This window comes from Eucyclogobius newberryi, unplaced genomic scaffold, assembly GCF_026437365.1.
Source record: "Eucyclogobius newberryi isolate DKJ021-1_F unplaced genomic scaffold, fEucNew1.0.hap1 SCAF_6, whole genome shotgun sequence".
In the NCBI taxonomy this organism is placed as follows: domain Eukaryota; kingdom Metazoa; phylum Chordata; class Actinopteri; order Gobiiformes; family Gobiidae; genus Eucyclogobius; species Eucyclogobius newberryi.
The window spans coordinates 27,447,870-27,467,178 of record NW_027316278.1 but is presented as its reverse complement, the minus strand read 5'-3'; the positions used below and the strand labels follow the sequence as shown (position 1 = coordinate 27,467,178).

The window sequence follows — 19,309 nt, the reverse complement described above, 5'->3', positions numbered from 1 at the left end:
TCTGTCCAGTGACCGAGCTCCACTGTACGACTGCAGCATATGGAGATTGTCCTGCAGCCATGCATGCAGCTCTGGGGACCAAGGGACAGTTAAATCATACACTACAGCTTAGATGATGTAGTCTGTGTGTTGCATTTACATAAGAATAGGTGAAACATTGTTATCAAGCTCTTTATTCACAAACTTCTACTTTTGGTACAATGCAAGCAGAAATAACATGAACAACAATAATACATGTAGGCTACATGCTACATAAAGACAGCACCCAAAGGTAACGAGAGAGAACTTACAAAAACTAAATGTAGAAACCAGCCAACAACAAGAGGAGATATCGTACTGCAAGTTTAAAAATAGTTTTAGTTCTTGTGTGATGCATGTATGCATGTCTAAATTCCAAATTTATAAAATAACATTTCAACAGATAAGAGCAACATTATAAATAGCAAGAATAAGACATTAAATCTTTTTTTTTTTCAAAACCTAGGACCAGCCTATTGTAATATAAATCCTGGGATCTTTGCATAATTGCTACATTTTAGTCACAACAGTTCTAGATATCAAGTATAGGCTACAGAGCAATGTAAAAGCCTGTATCCATGAGATGTGTAAATACAGGACCTATACATGGATAATTTTGTGTTTATGACTAAAGTCCAGGGCCTGTTGAACTCCAGCCAGCTGCAGCAGCCAGTTAATGGGCATGTGATCCAGATGGTTCATATCACAATGGAAGAAATGAACATTAGAGCCTAAAATAAGAAGAAAAGGAGACTAAATACATGTGAGAGAGAAGGCAAAATGCTTGGTTAGGAAAAGGTTTACCTGGTCCTATAATCATGGCTCCTCCTTGCTGATTTAAGTCTCCCTGGAAATCAAAGGCGGGACTTGTCATAGCCCTCCATATACTTTTTATTTGGCCAGTGAAAAGACCCGACTTAACATGAGGACTGATGTGACCTGTAGGTAAAGACGTAAATATACTGATCAAGCAAAACATACAATTTCCAATGATATGCTTTTTATAGAGGTCTACAGCCAGTCCTCAGATAATTAGATGATAAACGCTGTCTCTTTTATCATCTAATTCATTCTTTCTGAAAGCCACATTTATGTGCTTTTAAAGTTTTTTTGCCAGCTCACCCAGCTCAAAAAAGTGTCCCTATTTTTTGGCCCCTGATTGTGGGTATGCAATACACTGGCCATAAAGCAAAGGTTTAGTGTATTTTTTGGCATACCTGACGGTGTGAACTTTGCCCCTCTTTTCATACCAAGTTTCTGATAAAGGCACCTTTCTGGATCGACATATATTTCATAAGGGTATCCTGTCAGTGAGCAGAATGGCTGGGAAAATAAAAACAACATTTTGAGTCTATCATTCAAAGATGTAGATGTAGTGTTCTCAAAAAAGGATGCTCAGTTACTTATCAATAATTACATGAGATCTGAAAAATCACATAAATTGAACAGAATTGGACCTTTTCTGAATATTTTAGAATTAGTAGTAGTACAAGATCATATGGTAATTTTGAGGAATTATTTTGTGTTGAAAATGACAATACAATGTATACAAAACTGTGGTATCGAAATTGGTATAGAGTGTGAAGCTTTTCCTTTGTTGTAAAATTCCAGACATTGTTCAATACTAAGGAAATACTCACCAAAAATAGTCACCAAAAGACTTTGTACTTTTCTGTTCTGTGCTATTAAAGACTGTTAAATCTTCGCCTGTTTCCAGCTCTGTAATTTGGCTCCATTCGGCCGTTCGTGACACTATGCTAGTGTTGATATCACAATGATTAAAAACAGGATCAAAACAAAATATTAGTATATCACAAATCATTCTAAAATAATTCAGGAAAGGTAAAATGTTGGTAAAAAAAAAATCCAGTATCGATACTTGTTCAAATGAGTTATAAGTAAGTATTATCCACTTTTTACATTAGACATAGTATTGATTAGTATCTTAATATCGTTACTTTTGACAACCCCAAGATTTGGAAATATTTGGTTACCTCAATATGTTGAGGAGCAGACTGCCCAATCACAACAAGGTTTATGTTGGCTTCCTGAAAGACACACATATTTTAAACAACATTGCAAACACGAGCACAGTTGACTCAAAAGTATGAATATGTCATATAATCTAATACATTTGTGGTGGCATGGATGTTAGAGGAATTTGAACTAACTTGAAGGTTGGTGGTCCGATCCCTGCTAACAACAACGCATCCTGTCATTGTGTCTTTTGGCAAGACACTTCTCTCACTTTGCCTGCCTGAATGTTTTGGTGTGACTGTATGACTGCTGGTGGAAAGAGGAATGAATAGCAGTCATTGCCGGCTTTGGTAACAATAACTGCTTGGTGGAGTAACATTACACATAGCAGTTTAATGGAAATCAAATCCTTATTAGTGTATGTGACACAACGGCAACCAAAGCAATATGAATAAGGAATTATACCTGCAATGACCTAACACAGCTTTTTTTGACTATGGTGGCAAAAACCTATTTGAATAATGTTATTTAATACAAATGAATACAAAGTATAAATGTCACATGTTGCCTTTGTTGATCAAAAAGCACTGATTACAGATCTGTATTGTATATCTGTATTACATAAGTACTACTTACTTATGAATTACTAAAGTTACAAATGTTTATTACAATGCTACAAACATAAAATGTTTTATTTTTTTTACTATGTTTTGTTCAGCTTGTTTTTAAACTTTGACAATGGGAGCGCCCCAGTGGAAATAAAATCCAAAACCCTTTCATTATTAGTCATTGCAGTTACCTTGTAAAATAAGCGTTATGCATATAAAATAAATAGATTGTCAAATAATTAGAATGAGATCTTTTGTCCCTTGCGCCATCAGACTGCACAACAAATTCCTGCATAAAACGAGCACTTTGAACATGATAAAACACATTTTAATGTGTCTATTTTAAGGCACTGCTTTCATTTATTATAAAACGTACCTTACTATTGTCAAATTAGCCTAAATGTTGGTCCAATTTAAGGATCCTATGAATCCTAAAGTGCCCTAAGCATGCCAGCATTGCCTGATGATAATCTCCAACATTTTTTTTAATGTTTTATATGGTTTCACCATAAGCTAAAAATAATAATAATAAAAAGTCCAAATGTTAAAATCTTGCCTGAAGGACCTACCTGCAGTGTCTCTCTTGGAATTTTGCACAAGTCCTCTACATATTCTTTACTGCTGTAGCACAAGAAATTCTGTCAAAACAAAACACATCAAACTATCAGATGAGCATAACATTATTACAAGTTTATATGAAAAGAAAACATAGCTATTTTACATGTCAAAGACAGGTACAAGGTACAAGCTATCGAGCGTAAAGTGTGCGTAAAACAGACCCTTACCCGTACAAAAATGATGATCGATTTCCTGTCTTGGTATAATTTCTGGAACGGAACGACTGCTCCATGTCTGTTGTACACTAAACAGTCTTCAACTTCTTCAAGGCTGAAATCTACACTTGCTGTAGATCCAGTGTCGTGTGTTTCTTTGCCTATTTGCTGCGTTATAGGTGAAACTTCTGCCATTTTCAGAGGCGTTCTCTCCCCGTCAGGACGTGGCTATTTCTGGGATTGGGAGGAGATGGAAACTCACGCCCATGTCCCGAGTATGTGCGCCTCCTGTGTGTGCTGTCGGGACCATTGACTGTGGGGACATGTTTCACTCGTGAGAGTGTTTGGACTGATGATCATTAAAGGGGATAAGGACACAGGCACGATTTGACATATATTATAGCCTTACAAAACTCTCAACTGCACTGTTGGCGTTGCACAGGCAATTTTCCTTTCGTGGATGAAGTCTAATTTGGTTACAGAGGAGTGCACCTAATGCAAATGCAGAAGTGCAGGTACTGTGGTGCAATGTTATGAATGACTGCCGTATTTTTAAGCCTATGTTGTAAGAGGACCATTTTTAAACAAATATTTGTTATTCTATTGTAATTTGAATGAGCAGGTTAGTCTAGTATAAGAATACACAACACCTATAGGTCTATGTAATAGCAAATATGCACAAAAAACAATTAGAGGATGCTTTTCTGCCGTAAAAAAATTATAATTGATTCTGAATTTGACATTTGTGAGACACTGCCTCGTCGGCTTCCGTGTCCCCGCCCCTCTGTGCGGAAGTGTTGCCCTCGCAGCTGCAGAGCCTGAGCCTGAGCTGCCTGTATTTGGATAAACACTGTTGTTTTTGAGGAGCAGGCGGTGTGTGCTTCTGTGCATCTTTTGGCTCGTGTCGCGCGCGCTGTCCCCGTGCAGCAGCAGTAGTATGCGCGCACCGTGCGTGGTGTGGGGACACCGTGTGCACTGGTAAGGCTTTAATAATGTGGGAGCTAACTTAGCATGTCAGATGGACTGAGCTAGCCTGTCACAGGTGCTTAAGGCTGGTACATGGGTTCTTATGTTATCCTCAGTGTTAAAAGTTACTTTGATCAAATCCACTAAAGTTCAGAGTGTGCCGCCCACGCCTCTCTCTCTGTGATGGTCAGACAATTGACCACCTGTTCACTGTTTACATCTTTGTTTTCATCAGGCAGGCGCTGGGGCGCTGCTCTGTGCACCAAGAAATCTCAAATCTGTTTTGGGTGGTTTTGATTTGAGGCATACTCTTTACAATGTAATACTATGCACCAAAGTAGTCTACTGTGATTGTTGTCTAGATGAGAGCATCTTTGTTTCAACCCCAGTCTAGTGAATGGACAATGTGCAGAAGCACTCTAAAGCATTGAGTAAACATGAGCCAGTTCAGTCTGTCATTCCGTTTGGTTTGCTTTAATTGCATCTCAACTTCTTTTTAGAGTTACCTTGAATCATCTATATGGGCCATCTTCTCTCCAAAAATGGTTTCCACCTAAAGAAAAGGACTCGTAAACTGCATCACAGGAAGAAGAAGAAGAGGAACTGTTTGCTGCAGGGGCCGTGTATGCTCTGCTTCATTATCCACAGCAACAACACCGACCCTGACGAGGAGAGCGACCACTACAAGGCAGGAGTCACCAACAGCGGGTGCCGTCACAACAGCATTACTGCAGTGAGCGTTCCTGGTGTCGGAGTGGGAATAGGACCTGCTGCTGCCTCTAAACTCGCAGAACGATACGCATCACTTGCATCACCAGAGGACTGTTCCAAGTTCCTGTTGGCCCCTCGAGATCTAGTGCTTTTAGAAGACCAGAGCAGGAGCTTGTTATCAGCTGTTCCTGCAAAGCTGATTCCACAGCCAGTGGTGTTTCGGACCGCTGGAGTTTCTGTGACTGTGCCCATCCCAGTGCCTGTGCCTGTCTGCGACTATCCTGACATGGTAGGACCCGATGTACCGATCTTTATTTGTATGCGGAGGTGGTTGAAGAGATACTACTACTACTAATAATAGTAATGATGTATTGGATTGGTGTCTTGCCTAAGGACTACACAGTTGTCACCATGGCGCCTGGGAATGCCAGGTCTTCAATACAAATACTAACTTGGCCCAGCCCTGCTTAGGTTCAGAGATTAGAACACCTTGTATCTGATCTATACATGTTGAGGCTTTGCTCTGTCTCATTGTGCACTTTAGCAATATAAAAATGTAATAATATTCGATCCAATTCAATTGTTCTTCCTGGTATATGCAACATTTTGAGGACTTTTTCCCAATTCAAAATATATAATATTTAGTTTTAAAGTGTTCATTGCTGTTGCAACTGTTCTGTAATTCATGGATGTACTGCATTCATGTTCCAGATTTGATAATCTCAGATGGAAACCAGGGGCCTATTTATCTATGGGACATTCACTATTTTTGAAACAAATCCAAAACACTATCCACAAATGTTGAACTTTATCATTATTTGACTCCACAATCATTAATTGACTCCACAATCATGTCACTTTAATGTTATGGCGTAAAGTCCTTTCAAGATCCTTTTAAAAATGATAGTTATTACTAAATACATAGACACTAACTATGCTTTAATGTGGCAGGTCTGCAAGAGGAAGTGCTCTGAAGTGCAGAGGTGCACTCCCTGTAAGCAGCCGCGCTGTGCCTTCTCTGGCCCAGATGGAGGCCTGGAAAATGGGGCAGAGTCCTCCTCAAATGAGCCCAGCAGCTGCCAAGCCCCGCTCTGTTCTGACCACTCTGCTGCCTCCTCTTCCTCCTCCTCTTCTGTCACTCCCACTGAGGGCTGCTGTGGGCTGGGACACCCTGCAGATGTGCCCCATAGCTCAAACTCATCCCCATGCTGCAATCATCACCATGACGACAACCAGCCCAAAGCTCCGGAAGCAACAGAGCATTTAACAATTAACCAACTGCCTTCCTCCATCCTTCTCAAAGTAAACAGTCTTCATTTTAAAACCATGTATGATTTTGTTTTGTATATTTACAGCAATATTTGTGTGAGATTTCATATACAACCTGAGACAATTATTATTTGTTATTTCTATATTTTTTTGGTTATAGGAACTGTAACAATGCTTATATTTATTTAACAATTCTTACAATTGAGGACATGATAGCTGGAATTGTAATAATTGCCAGTTATTTTTTGACTCTGGGTTAATCTACGGTACATATAAAAAGTGTTCAATGAAAGTAGAGGAGAATATAGTTAAAGTAGTTTGCAAGAGCTTTAACTTTCAATTGTGTTGTGTCTTTATATGTGCAGTGAATGGAAGCATTTTGTTCCTCTCCACCAGGTGCTGTCCCATTTGACGGTGAAGGAGCGCTGTCTGTGTGCCTCTCTGGTGTGCAAGTACTGGCGTGACCTCTGCTTAGACTTTCAGTTCTGGAAGCAAATCGACCTGAGTGGCCTACAACAGGTGAGTCCATCCGTACCCACGCACTGCGGGTTAAGTTTGGTCAGCAGTTACTACGGTAATGGCCCCTGACGAACAGTTGTGAGGCTTTCAATAAGACAAATATGCTTTACCATGAGTTTTTGAAGTATGTACAATATAATTTAGGAAGGGCGATACGTAATAAAAGCATGTTGTTCGGAGCAGAGTTCAGGCTTTGAAAGAAGAAATTGGACTGTTTTTGTGTTTAATGCCTTTGGTTAACGCTCTAAAGCGGTCTTGTTTATGTTCTTTATGTTGATATTGAAAGCCAATTTATAACTTTTTAATAAGAAGTTAAATGGAATCGAAAATTGGGACCAACCAATATATGGAAAAAAACATGTTTTTGAATGTTGATTATATATATATATATATATATATATATATATATATATATATATATATATATATATATATATATATATATATATATATATATATATATATATATATGTTGATTATATATATTTTTAATAAAATGGAACAAAAAATGTCAGAAAGAAAAAACTGAGTCGAACTAATAAATAAATTAATTAAAAAAGCAACAAATATCTAGGAAATATTGTTATTTGAGCCCAGTCCTTGGCAGTTAGCAATACGTGTCATTCATTTTTTTATTTTCCAAAAGTATCCATCTGCGGTTTTCATCGCAGAGATTCTATGTCCTAGATACACAGTGTTAAAGTGAAGTTTAATGTTGAAAGTATAATGTTCAAAGTTGAATATTTAGTTTATTTATCAATATTTAGATTAGTCTATCAACGTTGACATATTATATTGAAAAAAATTTATGGCTAAAATTTTACAGTTTTAATTTTCTATATTATTTTACATTATAACGTTACTAGTTAATTGCTAGTTGCAATACCGTCATATTCATGTGCAATTACTGTCATACTCACACACAATTAATGTCATAACTCATGTGCATATAACTGATGTAAATAAGAGTGTTTACTTTACCATTTTTATTAGTATTATTTGTCTTATGCCAGCTATTTTTATTATTATTATTTTATTTTATCTTTTATTTTTATTCTTCCCTCCGTTCCCTATTAAGATATGAGAGGACCTGTTTACAGGAGTTTTGTTAATAAGAGTTTTTGTTTTTGTTTATAAGAGTTCTTCTATTAAGAAGTCTTTTAAACTTCCTATAAGTTATCTGTCCTTTCCTCCTGTATCTACCTGCGTTGTAACACCAAAATGTCTCCATGTGCGGACAATAAAGGCATAGCTAATCTTATCTTATCTTAGTTGTTTTCTCAATCCGGTGTCTCTTCTCAGGTGAATGATGACCTTCTGGTGAAAATAGCGTCCCGTCGACACAACGTGACGGAGATCAACATTTCGGACTGCAGAAGGGTCCATGACAACGGCGTCTCCACCCTGGCCTCCCACTGTCCCGGACTACAGAAGTACACTGCTTACCGCTGCAAACAGCTGGGGGACGCCTCGCTCTCATCTTTGGCCACACACTGCCCTCTGCTGGTGAAAGTCCATGTCGGCAACCAGGACAAACTGACAGATGAGGCATTGAAAAAGGTTTGATGATGATTTTAAACAGTCTTATTGCACATATGCTGTTGTTTTTGTAACACTTAAAAAAAAAAAAAAAATAGTCAACTCCACCTGGAATTAAGGATCATTAATTTATTTCTTCAATTTTTTTTAAAGATTAGATATAACACAAACGCAATAGAACTAGACGAGAGAGGAGAATAATTGCATCATTTCTTGGACGTTTAGTGAAATAATAATTTAAAAGAAACATGTGTGTACTTAAAGTAGCAACAAAGTACAAAGTTCACAGTCTAAAAATATATCTCGGTGGGTTCAATATCTATTTTGAAATACACAATATTATGCAAACATGAAACTTTAGCTTTTTTTGGGGGGGGGAATTTGCTCTTTTCATTTAACAATAAGAACATTCATGGCATTTTTGTTGTAAATTGTACTGGCATTATAAAGTTGACCAAAGGACCAACAAACAAACAAAATTTACATTCTAGAAACGTTCTGTTCCTTCACTGCTTTTTTTTTTTTTTAACATCTATTCTAAAACACAAGTCTGTTCTTGCATTTTAACGATAAGACCTAAAGCCATTTTTCTTGGAATTTGTGTTAACGGGGAGCGCCTTGGGGAGATGCACTATATGACTAATTGTAACTTGAATCATTATTTTTATTGCATTATTCCAAGAAAATCCACTGAAATAATGCGTTAAAAACTTGACAAAAAATATACTTCCCTATAAATTCCCTCCAAAACGCAAATCTGTTTTCAAACATAAATTTAAAAAAATATATCTTTTGTTTGTGCACTTGTTCTTTCTACTTATTAAAGCTATGACTATTGTTTCTTTGCGTCAGCTGGGAGAGCACTGTGGAGAGCTGAAGGACATCCACCTGGGTCAGTGCTACAGTATAACAGATGAAGGCATGGAGGCGCTAGCGAAAGGCTGTCCCAAACTCCAGAGACTTTACCTGCAGGAAAACAAACTGGTCAGCCACACATTTTTATTCTATTTTTTTTGTCAACATTGAAACATTCCATTCTGAGGTTTGCTGTTTCAAAGCTGTTTCAGTTTTGACCTCTTTTACATATTCTCACACTTGCCATTTTGCTTTTTGTTCTGTTGAGGCTTTGCATGAAAATGACTAATGGCAGTAGTTGGATTTTGTGTCATGAAAAAAATAAAGCATACTTGAATAGTTTTAGAATAACCTTTGTCAGAACCACATGATGATAATAAAGAAAATACTATTATTCTTGGTTTGTTGAAGATTACATCGCTTTTAGGTCTAAAATCAGTATATCAAGTATCAAGCCTTTTTTTAGTATCACAGTCTCTAATGCTGTTATAGAAAGCACACTTTGTTGTTTTGAATGAATTGCTTTGGGTTTTCATTGGTAATTTGCCCAAACATATTTGGATTTAAACATTAATGCAGAAATGATTTAGCATAAACTGACTGAATCTTTACTCTGTAACTTGAAAGTATCAAAGTGCAAGAGAAATGATTTCTCCGTGACCTAGTTAATTTTGTCATCATTGCAGTTTGGACTCTGGATATTGATTTGTGAAATGTATTTTTGGCTTTGTTTGCTATTGCGTTTTTTGTGTGTTACACAGATTTTCTGAGACCTTGGACAGAAAATGATGTGGACTTAACTGAGACTAAACACTGAACTAAACCTGGACTAGAGTAGGACATACTAATTCTACATCAGGACAAAACAGGGTTCAAACCTGGACAAAGTTTATACTGCTACTGTACGCATCACCTACTTCAATGCACAGTGCTGATTGTAAAATGCATTATGCCCACTAGGTGTCAGTGTTTGCTTCTCATTTGATTTGAAACATTGAAAATACTATTTGCATTAAAATACTATTTCACAACTTCAGTGGGTTTAGAGTTGTATACGTGTATACATACTTCATTCTATACTAAGATAAATTGAGTATTGCATTGCCAGACTGGCACAGTTTGTTAAAATTATATTTATGACCTTACTATTTGATGAACTTTGTGATTATTGCTTCATGGGAGATTTATTTAATCTCTAATAATGCTTTGGCGCAGCACGATCAGTTTCATCCAGTCATTTTTCAGCTGTAGCACTGTTATTATTGTGGTTTCTCGGAAGTCTGTCCTGGTGAGATATGAGTCTTTACAGAACTTGTTATGGTCAGAAAGTATGAAGGTTGTGTTCATTTTGCAAGATTTGAAATGACTCAAAAGGTTTAGACTGACTTATGAACGTTGTTTATTCTCAATGACATCTTGAGTGACTCTCCTACCATTAATTATTATAATGGCTTATGTTTGTGAGAAATGAAAGGAAAGGAATTTTCTTAAGTAAAACCATGTATTTTGGCTGGTGTGTTTGCAGTGTTTGTCCAAGCCTTAACTCTGCTAAACCAGTTGTTTATGGTCTGTAATTTGTTTATTATAGTTGATTTAAAGTGTTAAATTATGAATGAATTTCTCTGTTGCAAGATTGTTACCCTCCGGCTTGTCAAAGTAAATATAATAATTAAAAACGGACGGAAAAATCCAGATTAGCTATCGAATGCATTGATTAAAGTATTAATCCAGTGACGAGCTAATTACAGAAAACACAACATCATTCACTAATTTCTGTGAATTCCCATATCTGTTGGGGAAGTCACTTAAGCAGACTTTGGCTTCTGTTTGATCCAAACCACAGCTGGGATTTGGCATATCTACATTGTATTTCCCCAAATCATGAGCATATGGGACTGCCTTGATTACCTTTTTAAGTTTTTATTGCTAAACAGTCAATTCAGACCAAAAATCTCACCTCTATGACAGGATTAATTATGCCCCACAGTGATGAAATGTTACCTAAACATTCAGTATAGAGAGAGTCGTCGTGACATATACATACGCTCAGCATAGACGTGTGCAGAGGCAGAAAGTGCGTTGACGTCTAGGGGCGATCAAACATGGGAAAGAATCAATCTAAAAACTCTGTGTCAAATAAATATGGCAAATAGTGTCTGCCAGTGTGGTCCAATAGATTTAGTTTTCCATCTGTCGGATCACTAAACACGGACAAAATGTGTGACTCATGTCAGCCAAAATTATTAAATTGAATGAATGAATGATTTCTGTCATGTCTTTGTGATTTTATTGCATTTTCTCCTGTTGTTTGAACCACTTTGAATTGCCTTGTGTACCAATTGTGCTCTACAAATAAACTTGCCTTGCCTATAGTTGATCTTTCAACTCCGTCCCGGCCGCCACTTCCACAATGTGCTTGAATACACACAACATAAATGAACACTTCTGGTTTCTTCTGGTTCTTTTATAACTTCATCGCTGGCTGTGGTTAGTTTAAATGTTCAGAAATCAAATACTAATCCGATTTTTGTCAATGAGGGATATCACAGTTGTTTAGCGTATCAGAGGTTTCCAGACTTTCACTTCTAGAAGAGATTAAGAAAATACAAAAATAAACCCGTTCTATAACAGCATCTGCACCAAAATTACAGCGATATAGCAGCGATCCGACACACAAATATTTATCCAATATTCTTTGAAAGGGAGAACAATGGCTGTTACACAAAAAACATAGGTAAACAGTTCTTAACATTACTTTGCTGTAAACATTTGCTCCGCAATCTCCTTTTGGAAGTGTCTGCTCTGCTCTTGGCGTTTAGCAGTGACAGAATTTCCCTATAATCGGTCTCAGACGAGCAGCAGGCGTCGCTCACTCTCACTGTGCGTCTCTCCCTTCAAATTAAATAATTGAACGGCCGCTCTGTGTTTCTGTGTGGTCTCGCTCCCGCTCCTCAGTTCACACCCCAAATTATTTTCCATTTTCTCTCGTTCCCGTCGTCATGTCGTAGCTGTGGTTTTTGGAGTTCCGCGCCCAAGAGGTTTTTTTTCTTGCAAAGTTAGGACTGCATCCAGACGGGGGCTGCGCAAATATGGAAAAGAAAATCTAATTGTGCTTTTTTTTTTTTTTTGAACAAGAATTGAGATCGCGGTTAGATTTGCAATGACTGTTGACAGAGACGCATTTTGATTTGTTTGTAGTATGTGTTTGAAGATTTTGCCGCATATAAAGTTTGGTTGTAGAAACAATTATGTCACTTCAAAAAAATTGCAGCTTTGGTGATTTGATCATTGATTTAATTTTGATTGGATCTGCCATAATCCAGACTCAAAGATTCACATTTTATCTCATCTTCTTTCTCTGTGAAAAGGGGAAGCAGCACGTTTTTTTTGTGCGTTGGGATTTTACCAGTAAAAGGATGAACAATATTTGTACTGCTTTTATACTTGGAACTCGACATTTCCAAAACGTTAGCATTTGAGGAAGGATTGTAGTGGATGCTTTGTATGACGCAAGCTTTGAAATTCTTCCTCCGGGGGTTCAAACTATCTAAAACGTCAAAAATGTTTCAAAATGGCTGTCAAACTGAAGGGCAGATGGGTTATAGTTTTCCCAGAGATTGTTTTTAATGTTAACAATGTGGCTTACAACTCCAAATTTAGTTTACGCCGAACAAATTGACCTTGCATCTTTTATTTGGGCTTCGCCTGCGGCCGAACCAGCCCGGGGCTACAGACAACCCTCACTCAGCGTTTCCCCAGCACGTAATCCTTTTTTGATTCCTCCTTTTACATTCTTTAGCGGCGTACCATCAACTATTTATGGTTCTATTGCACCACCGGTATTTCAGAACAATTTCTTCAAAGTTTTTCTTTTTTCTTTTTCTAGTCCTCCAATATGTCTGTTATCTAAGTTTGCACCTCGAAGGGCGAAGATTGTAAGAATCGCAAACTCGCTGTTTTCCTCATCTTGCCTCAGTTTGTCGTGAGAAAAGAAACTTGAAGCTCTCGAAGCACAATAAAGATTCTGTATATGGCGCTTGTTCTCCATCTTTCCAGTAGAAACACGGCCGCTTTTTCTTGTTGATATTGCACAATTCTTACAGTTTATACTCACTTGCCCGTTAACACGCTCTGTAAAGTCGACTTCAGATGAAAGATGAGAGGAACTTTTGCTGAAATTGACTGTAAGTAAAACTTTATTTGTCCTGCGATGGTGGAAATTGCGACACAAATAAAAGTGAATCAAAAGATGTTATTTGATTGTTTTGTCAGTTAGGAATTGGCCTATCAATCAGGTCTAATATACACACGCACCGCTCAATATTGGGGCTGTTTCGTTGTCCTCAATCATCTCAATTATTGATTGAATCTCCTTTTTGAATGTTTTATTCGTACAAATAAATAAGACCGGTGCCTTCTAACTCCAAAATTACTCCCAATTATTCCTCCAGTGTCAGAACTCTGCTCCAAACTAAGATCGGCTGCGGAGCTCTCGGTGAAAAAGAGTTGATCACTGACAATTTGAAACTGTTATATCTTGATTCTGTTTAAAATTCAATTAATGCACAGCTCTAATAAACACTCCTTTTTGTCACGGCCGTTATTCGTCTTTACTGGGCACGTTTCAGGGGTGTTTATGCTTTTTAATTAGTGTCGAAATATGTAATAAGTGGAATTGCAGTTGACCTTCCGCAGATTACCATATGCCCTCAATTTAACTGTAATTACCTGGCGGCTTGTGCCATCCCAGCCGCGTGCAGCATCTCAGAACCCTCTCAGGGGTTTTAAAGCATAAAGAAAAAGATGACGCGTTGTTTTTGGTCGCGCTGGTCTCTCGCGTGTAGGTTTTTATCAGACAAGTATCGGATAATAAAACATCACGACACATTGGAGTGTATATAAAGCTGATTTCAATTGGCAGATGGGCATAGAGAAAAGAAAAAGCAAGTGAAAATAATGATAATAGCTTCTGAATGTTATATTTATTATTTGTTAGGGCTTGACGATATCTGCAAAAATGTGTATCTTCATCTGTCTTTGGGATTAATTTAAATGTTAAAAGCTGGCGTGCCTTGTTTTCAAAGAATTCTGTAGCTTTAAACTGTTACTTTTCTTTTTAAATACACGTTGAACTTATTGTACATTAGGTCAGTTTTCTGATGGAGAAGCAAGAACAAACCTTTTGGGACGTTTAAAGACTTTGTTTCCCAGGTTTGCAATCTATAAAATACACTACAATTTAAAAGCGTACAGTAAGAGTCTGTGCTGCTTTTACAATACTTTTTGGTTTTGCATTGGACCGGGGCCATGTCATATTGCTGGTGATAATATATGTGTATGATATGAAATTTAAAATCTCATGTGCCTTGCAGCTGACGTTCCACTCAGTTGCGCGAGGAGGCAAACAGAGATTGTGGCCAATTGCTGCCGCTAAAGCCTTGTAAGCACTGACTGTGGAGGCTCCGAAGAGGCTAAAAACTCTTAATCATGAAAGCGATAAGATGTGAGAAGTAGAATAAATGCCTTTTCAAAGCTTTAGGTTTATTGTCTATTGCTGTATTGCTATCGTTAATGTTTCTCTTTCATATTTCTCGTTTTTGTCCATATCCCCCGAGCTTTATGTGATCTTGTAGCTGATATAAGACCACCTCTTGCACACACCGAGGGTCCGAGGCCAACGTTAACTATTAAGTGAATTGATGCCAGCTGCCACGACATCAGTGGAGAGGAGTGATTAAACGTAAAGCTCTGACCAGCGGCACATAACTCCCGACGACAAACAAAGCATTGTTCTCCCGCTCCCTCCTGCGTCTCGCTCTTTATCCGGCGAAGACGGGAGTTTAGCCGAAGCATCGGGACGTTGTTGTCAGGTGGGCAAGTCCGTTCAGTCGCTAATGACGCTGGATTACGTCTGTCAAAGTGAGGAAAGACTCTGTTCTCTTTGCCAAATTTCCGAGCTTCAATGTCAGTTTGTCTCTCTCCTCTGTGTGTGTCTGTGTGTGTTTTTTAATCTTTTCCATATCTTGTTTCGTTTTTTTCCATACAGCTTAAGATGCAATATTTAGCTTGGAAAGACATTGACAAGTGTGATAAATAACTTTAGCTCCAAACGCTTGACAGTCGGACAAGACGTCATTAATACAATAAGCAGTAATCTAATCTAATACACTGACTACTTGACATTTAACTCTTAATTTTTCAACTTTGACAAGAAATACTACTTTAAAATGTCTTGATAATGTAGAAAAGGTAAAGCACAAATACATAAAAAGAAGCAAGAATTAGACTACTTTGAGATTTGGTTAGAACTGTAGTTGGTTTGTTGGTATTGGTAGTTTTGTAATAGATAACATACTGTTACTGTTAGGACGATTAGTTAGTCACTATAACACATTTTGACGTTCTCGACAACATTGAAATGTATTTAAGCCACTGACACGTTAAACCAAAGCAGAAGAATCCCATTAAAGCATTATCCAACAAGAGCGCCAATAAATGAATGAACGTTAGAATGAAACACAAGGTTAGTTATTCACCAGTTAATCAAATATTATTATTTTAGTCTATTGATTCATACCATCTATTTATGTTTTAAGCTAGTGAAAAAGACATAGACCGCCAAAAAAAGAACTTTCATCTCTCATTTACTGAATATAGTAAGTATTGTGACTAATAAGTACACCGTCAATTGTGTACGTTTTATATTATGTACAAGAGTTTAGTATTTGTGTCTTTTATTACATTGAAAAGGCAAAAGGTTCAACCTTCTTTTTAAACATTTTATTGGTTAATTTCCTGTATTTTTCTCACCTCTCACTGTATTAACTCTACTATTCCGCTGTTCACAGATGTAAAGGTGAATTTCCACTGCATCTCGCATACAATATTTAAACTACAAGACATTAGAGATGATTAAAAACAAAAAAGCTTGGTGGACCGCTATTGAAGAACGATAGCATTCAGTTTTTGTTATCTTTCTTTCCCTTAGTAATACATTTAAAACAATATCGAAAGCTTTAGTAAATTTCCCTTTTCAAAGTGTTCAGGGTGTTATACTTGTATGTCACCAGTAGAGGGGGTCCTAAGCCTGGTTATGTGCACTTTTGCTACTGTGGAAATGGAATAGAATATGAGCAGCTTAAGGTTCCTTTCAATACCAAGTCATACTAGAGTCCATGCTGTTTTGAAAATGTAAAGATATTAAAACATTTCTGAGTGACACATTCTTTTCAGGTGTGAGTGTTTTTCTTTCTTGTTTTCGTAACTGGAAGCAGGAACATTAAATCTCTAAAAATCGGTTTGCGTTTGATAGAAATCATGCTTTAACCTGTTGATATAGTCTCTTCTACATTCTTTTATGAGAGCGAGCTATGGGGGGTGCTAGTTTGGTCGGGCACTTCCTGCCTGCTCAATGCAATTCAATCATTCTTTTTAAACATCACTTAACTCTGGTGAGGTTTATGCGGTCGTACTGCATTTCTTTGTGGTGCCGTAGATGGCATTTTTACACCGTAATGAAGAATGTTAATGTGTATTTGACTGTTGCTTTTGCTGTTTGTTAGGTGGCACAGAACATCCTGTAACCTTTTTATTTATTTCTTTCAAAGTAATTTGATTCAATATTTTAGTTTTATTTCTCAGTCAATTTTAGGATTGTCGCTCCTCTGGTTGAACTTTTTAATCTTCTCTTGTATCTTGGCTGTAATTTTGTGATATGAATTTGAATTTGTTTGTTTGGTTTTATCTTGATTTTTGACAAATACAATTTATAAATGGACCTTAAATCTAACCAGTTAAATGGAATAATAAACTATTCTTTAAAGATAAAAACGAGTAAAAATACTGATAATATAAAATGAGATGCTTAGCAATAAGATTTGTGACAATTTTAGAAGCAAAATTAATTGATTAATTATTTTTTTTCTCTGAAAAAGACTAAATATTGTTTGTCACATTGCTTTTGATTATTATTTGATAATTCGGATGTAGTCAGTTTTCAGTTTTATTTCATTAGGCTGATCACAAACGAGAAGAATGTATTAATTATATAATGGAAATTGTCACCGTGTCTGCAAACATGAGTAAATATTTAAATCTGACAAATGGACAGAACCAAATTTAAATGTCTTGGCTCGTTTGATGCACATATCCATTGTGCACCAATGTACAGAGGGGATTTTGGTAGTTTTTGATTAAACCAGATCTGACTGAAAGTTGGCCTAACAATTCAAATTTTGCATAATTGTATTGACCTAAAACTTGAATGAATCACGTTTATAATTATGTATCAACATATCTGTCTGTATGTTCAGTCAAAATGTTAAGTACAAGACTAAGTAGAGTAGAGATGTAGAGTTTGGTGTGTGTAGGGGCTAATTTAAGTGGCAATCTTTATGTCGCTGTGGGAGGAAAATGCTATTTAAGAAAAGGGCCACAATGTCCCATATACTGTAGTTCTATGGATGTGAGTGGATTTATTGAAATAATTAAACATCTCTCGGAGCAGATTGGACAGTTGCCTTTATGTTTACCTTTTTAATATAAGAAAAACCCTGAAACCTTTGTTTTGGCTGGTAGTGTTGTCATATGGCACTTCCAAGGTTTATTCAAAGTGTAGCATTGCTTTCGTTTTCTTTTGCATTCATTAATTATATAATCAATGTATTCAGAATTAATATCCACCTACACTACTTATTTTGTATTGTAGAGCGTCTTTGAGTGTCCAGAAAAGCACTTCATAAGTGTGATGTATTATTGTTTTTTTATTTTTATTTATGAAAAAAAAGTAATAATAATTGTGAAGCACTTTGGTCATTGATTGATTTGATTGATTTATTATGACTCTACCTCTGTTAGTGTTAAAGGTGCACTATGTAACTTGGAGATACGACTGTTTTGCCTTGAATGTTCCACAGTAGACGGTCAGGTCAGATCTGTGGAGAGGCGACGCTGTCAGTAAATTATTTTTAGGCATCAGTATTTATTGTGTGTACTTTTTATTGCACTAGTAGCAACTTTTTTCTTATTTTTGTGCTTGTTTTACAGTAACATTTGAGCTTTGGATAATTACAATATGACGGTATGAATTCTGTGGAAAAGCGTACACTGGGATTCGTACGCTTTAGAGTTAAAACATCAGGAGCATAAAGTGGATTCAATATTACGTTATTGTAAAATTTCATGGGCTTCAGAACGTGCCATTGAGCCATTGAGAAAGCTTTCTTCACACCTCTAAGCCTGCACCGGGGCTTTGGACAGCCCTTCCCACTATCACGTCTGGTAACTTCCTCACAATTGATTTTAAATGTCAAAACTTTATTCTGGCTCTTATTGAAGCCCCGCCGGCTCTGACCTGGCCAGTGTCGGGAGAGCGCCTGACACGTAGCCCTGACACGCAGCCAGCCCCGGCGTCACCGTGATTCATGACCCATCTCCGCGCCCCGCTCGCGCCTTAATCTCCGTCTCCTTGCTCCGTTCCCCCCTTCCTCCGGCTGATGATGGCTCCTGCTTTTTGTTTTGGAGCGCGGCGCAAATGATGTCGTCAGTGGAAGCGGCTGCCCGGAGCCCCGGATGGAGGCCAGGGCTGTGTGAGCGGTGATGAATGACCCGCTGTGGGGATTCACTCTGAGCTAAAAAGACACTGGTGTAACATAAGAGAGAGCGGTTCAAGCTAAAGCACTTTCCAAAGCTTTGGCTGCTCGGTTGGTTCTCAATCTGTGGTGTGGGGTCCAGCACTCTTGTTTTTTTTAAATCTTTTTATGTTCTCGACAATGTGGAAAAAACAAAAACAAAGGTGTACTATGTCACGTTTCTGGTGGAGGGAGATGTTAATTGCTTTGAGTGTTCCACTGTAGGGCATTACACTTATAGGTCCCCGTGGAGACGAGCATGTCAAGTTACAGGTCAGATCTGTGGAAACGAGCATGTCAAGTTACAGGTCAGATCTGTGGAGAGGCGAGCACACTCGCATTCAGTAAGAATGCAGGTTTTTGAAGGTGTTTTTTTAGCCATACAAACACACCTAATTGAAGAAATGTGGGGTGGATATGTTTAATGCCGTACAGTGGAACATCC

At 37.4% G+C, this 19,309-nt stretch overlaps 2 protein-coding genes across 4 annotated transcripts in view; one reads left to right on the top strand and one right to left on the bottom strand.

Annotated features, from left to right (window-relative positions):
• Positions 1 to 210: 210 nt before the first annotated feature.
• Positions 211 to 3,640, bottom strand: prxl2c (peroxiredoxin like 2C). 3 transcript variants are annotated; one of them, XM_072434066.1, is made up of 6 exons: positions 3,389 to 3,500; positions 3,173 to 3,224; positions 2,013 to 2,066; positions 1,236 to 1,341; positions 823 to 957; positions 211 to 749 (listed from the first exon to the last, which is right to left on the bottom strand). In XM_072434066.1, exons 1-6 carry the CDS (start codon positions 3,451 to 3,453, stop codon positions 619 to 621), a joined length of 543 nt encoding a protein of 180 aa, XP_072290167.1. In that variant the 5' UTR covers positions 3,454 to 3,500; the 3' UTR covers positions 211 to 618. The 3 variants fall into 3 exon arrangements, with proteins under 3 accessions (XP_072290167.1, XP_072290166.1, XP_072290165.1); XM_072434065.1 differs by having other exon boundaries at positions 213 to 749; positions 3,173 to 3,241; positions 3,395 to 3,640; XM_072434064.1 differs by having other exon boundaries at positions 217 to 749; positions 3,173 to 3,241; positions 3,389 to 3,637.
• A 509-nt stretch (positions 3,641 to 4,149) lies between these two features.
• The window catches only part of fbxl17 (F-box and leucine-rich repeat protein 17), a 323,540-nt gene continuing 308,380 nt past the window's right edge, over positions 4,150 to 19,309 (top strand). The window contains exons 1-6 of the mRNA XM_072434057.1: positions 4,150 to 4,354; positions 4,843 to 5,342; positions 6,005 to 6,355; positions 6,719 to 6,841; positions 8,144 to 8,401; positions 9,233 to 9,364. Coding sequence (XP_072290158.1) covers positions 4,863 to 5,342; positions 6,005 to 6,355; positions 6,719 to 6,841; positions 8,144 to 8,401; positions 9,233 to 9,364 — 1,344 coding nt within the window. The 5' untranslated portion in view covers positions 4,150 to 4,354; positions 4,843 to 4,862. The remainder of the gene's footprint in view (positions 4,355 to 4,842; positions 5,343 to 6,004; positions 6,356 to 6,718; positions 6,842 to 8,143; positions 8,402 to 9,232; positions 9,365 to 19,309) is intronic.

Excerpts from the sequence above, each read along its gene's own strand:
- prxl2c (XM_072434064.1), bottom strand. The coding sequence starts at position 3,571 with ATGGCAGAAGTTTCACCTATAACGCAGCAAATAGGCAAAGAAACACAC. Across the intron at positions 3,242-3,388 it reads CGATCATCATTTTTGTACGG|AATTTCTTGTGCTACAGCAG; the intron begins GTAAGGGTCTGT and ends TTGTTTTGACAG. Across the intron at positions 1,342-2,012 it reads CTGCTCCTCAACATATTGAG|CCATTCTGCTCACTGACAGG; the intron begins GTAACCAAATAT and ends TTATTTTCCCAG.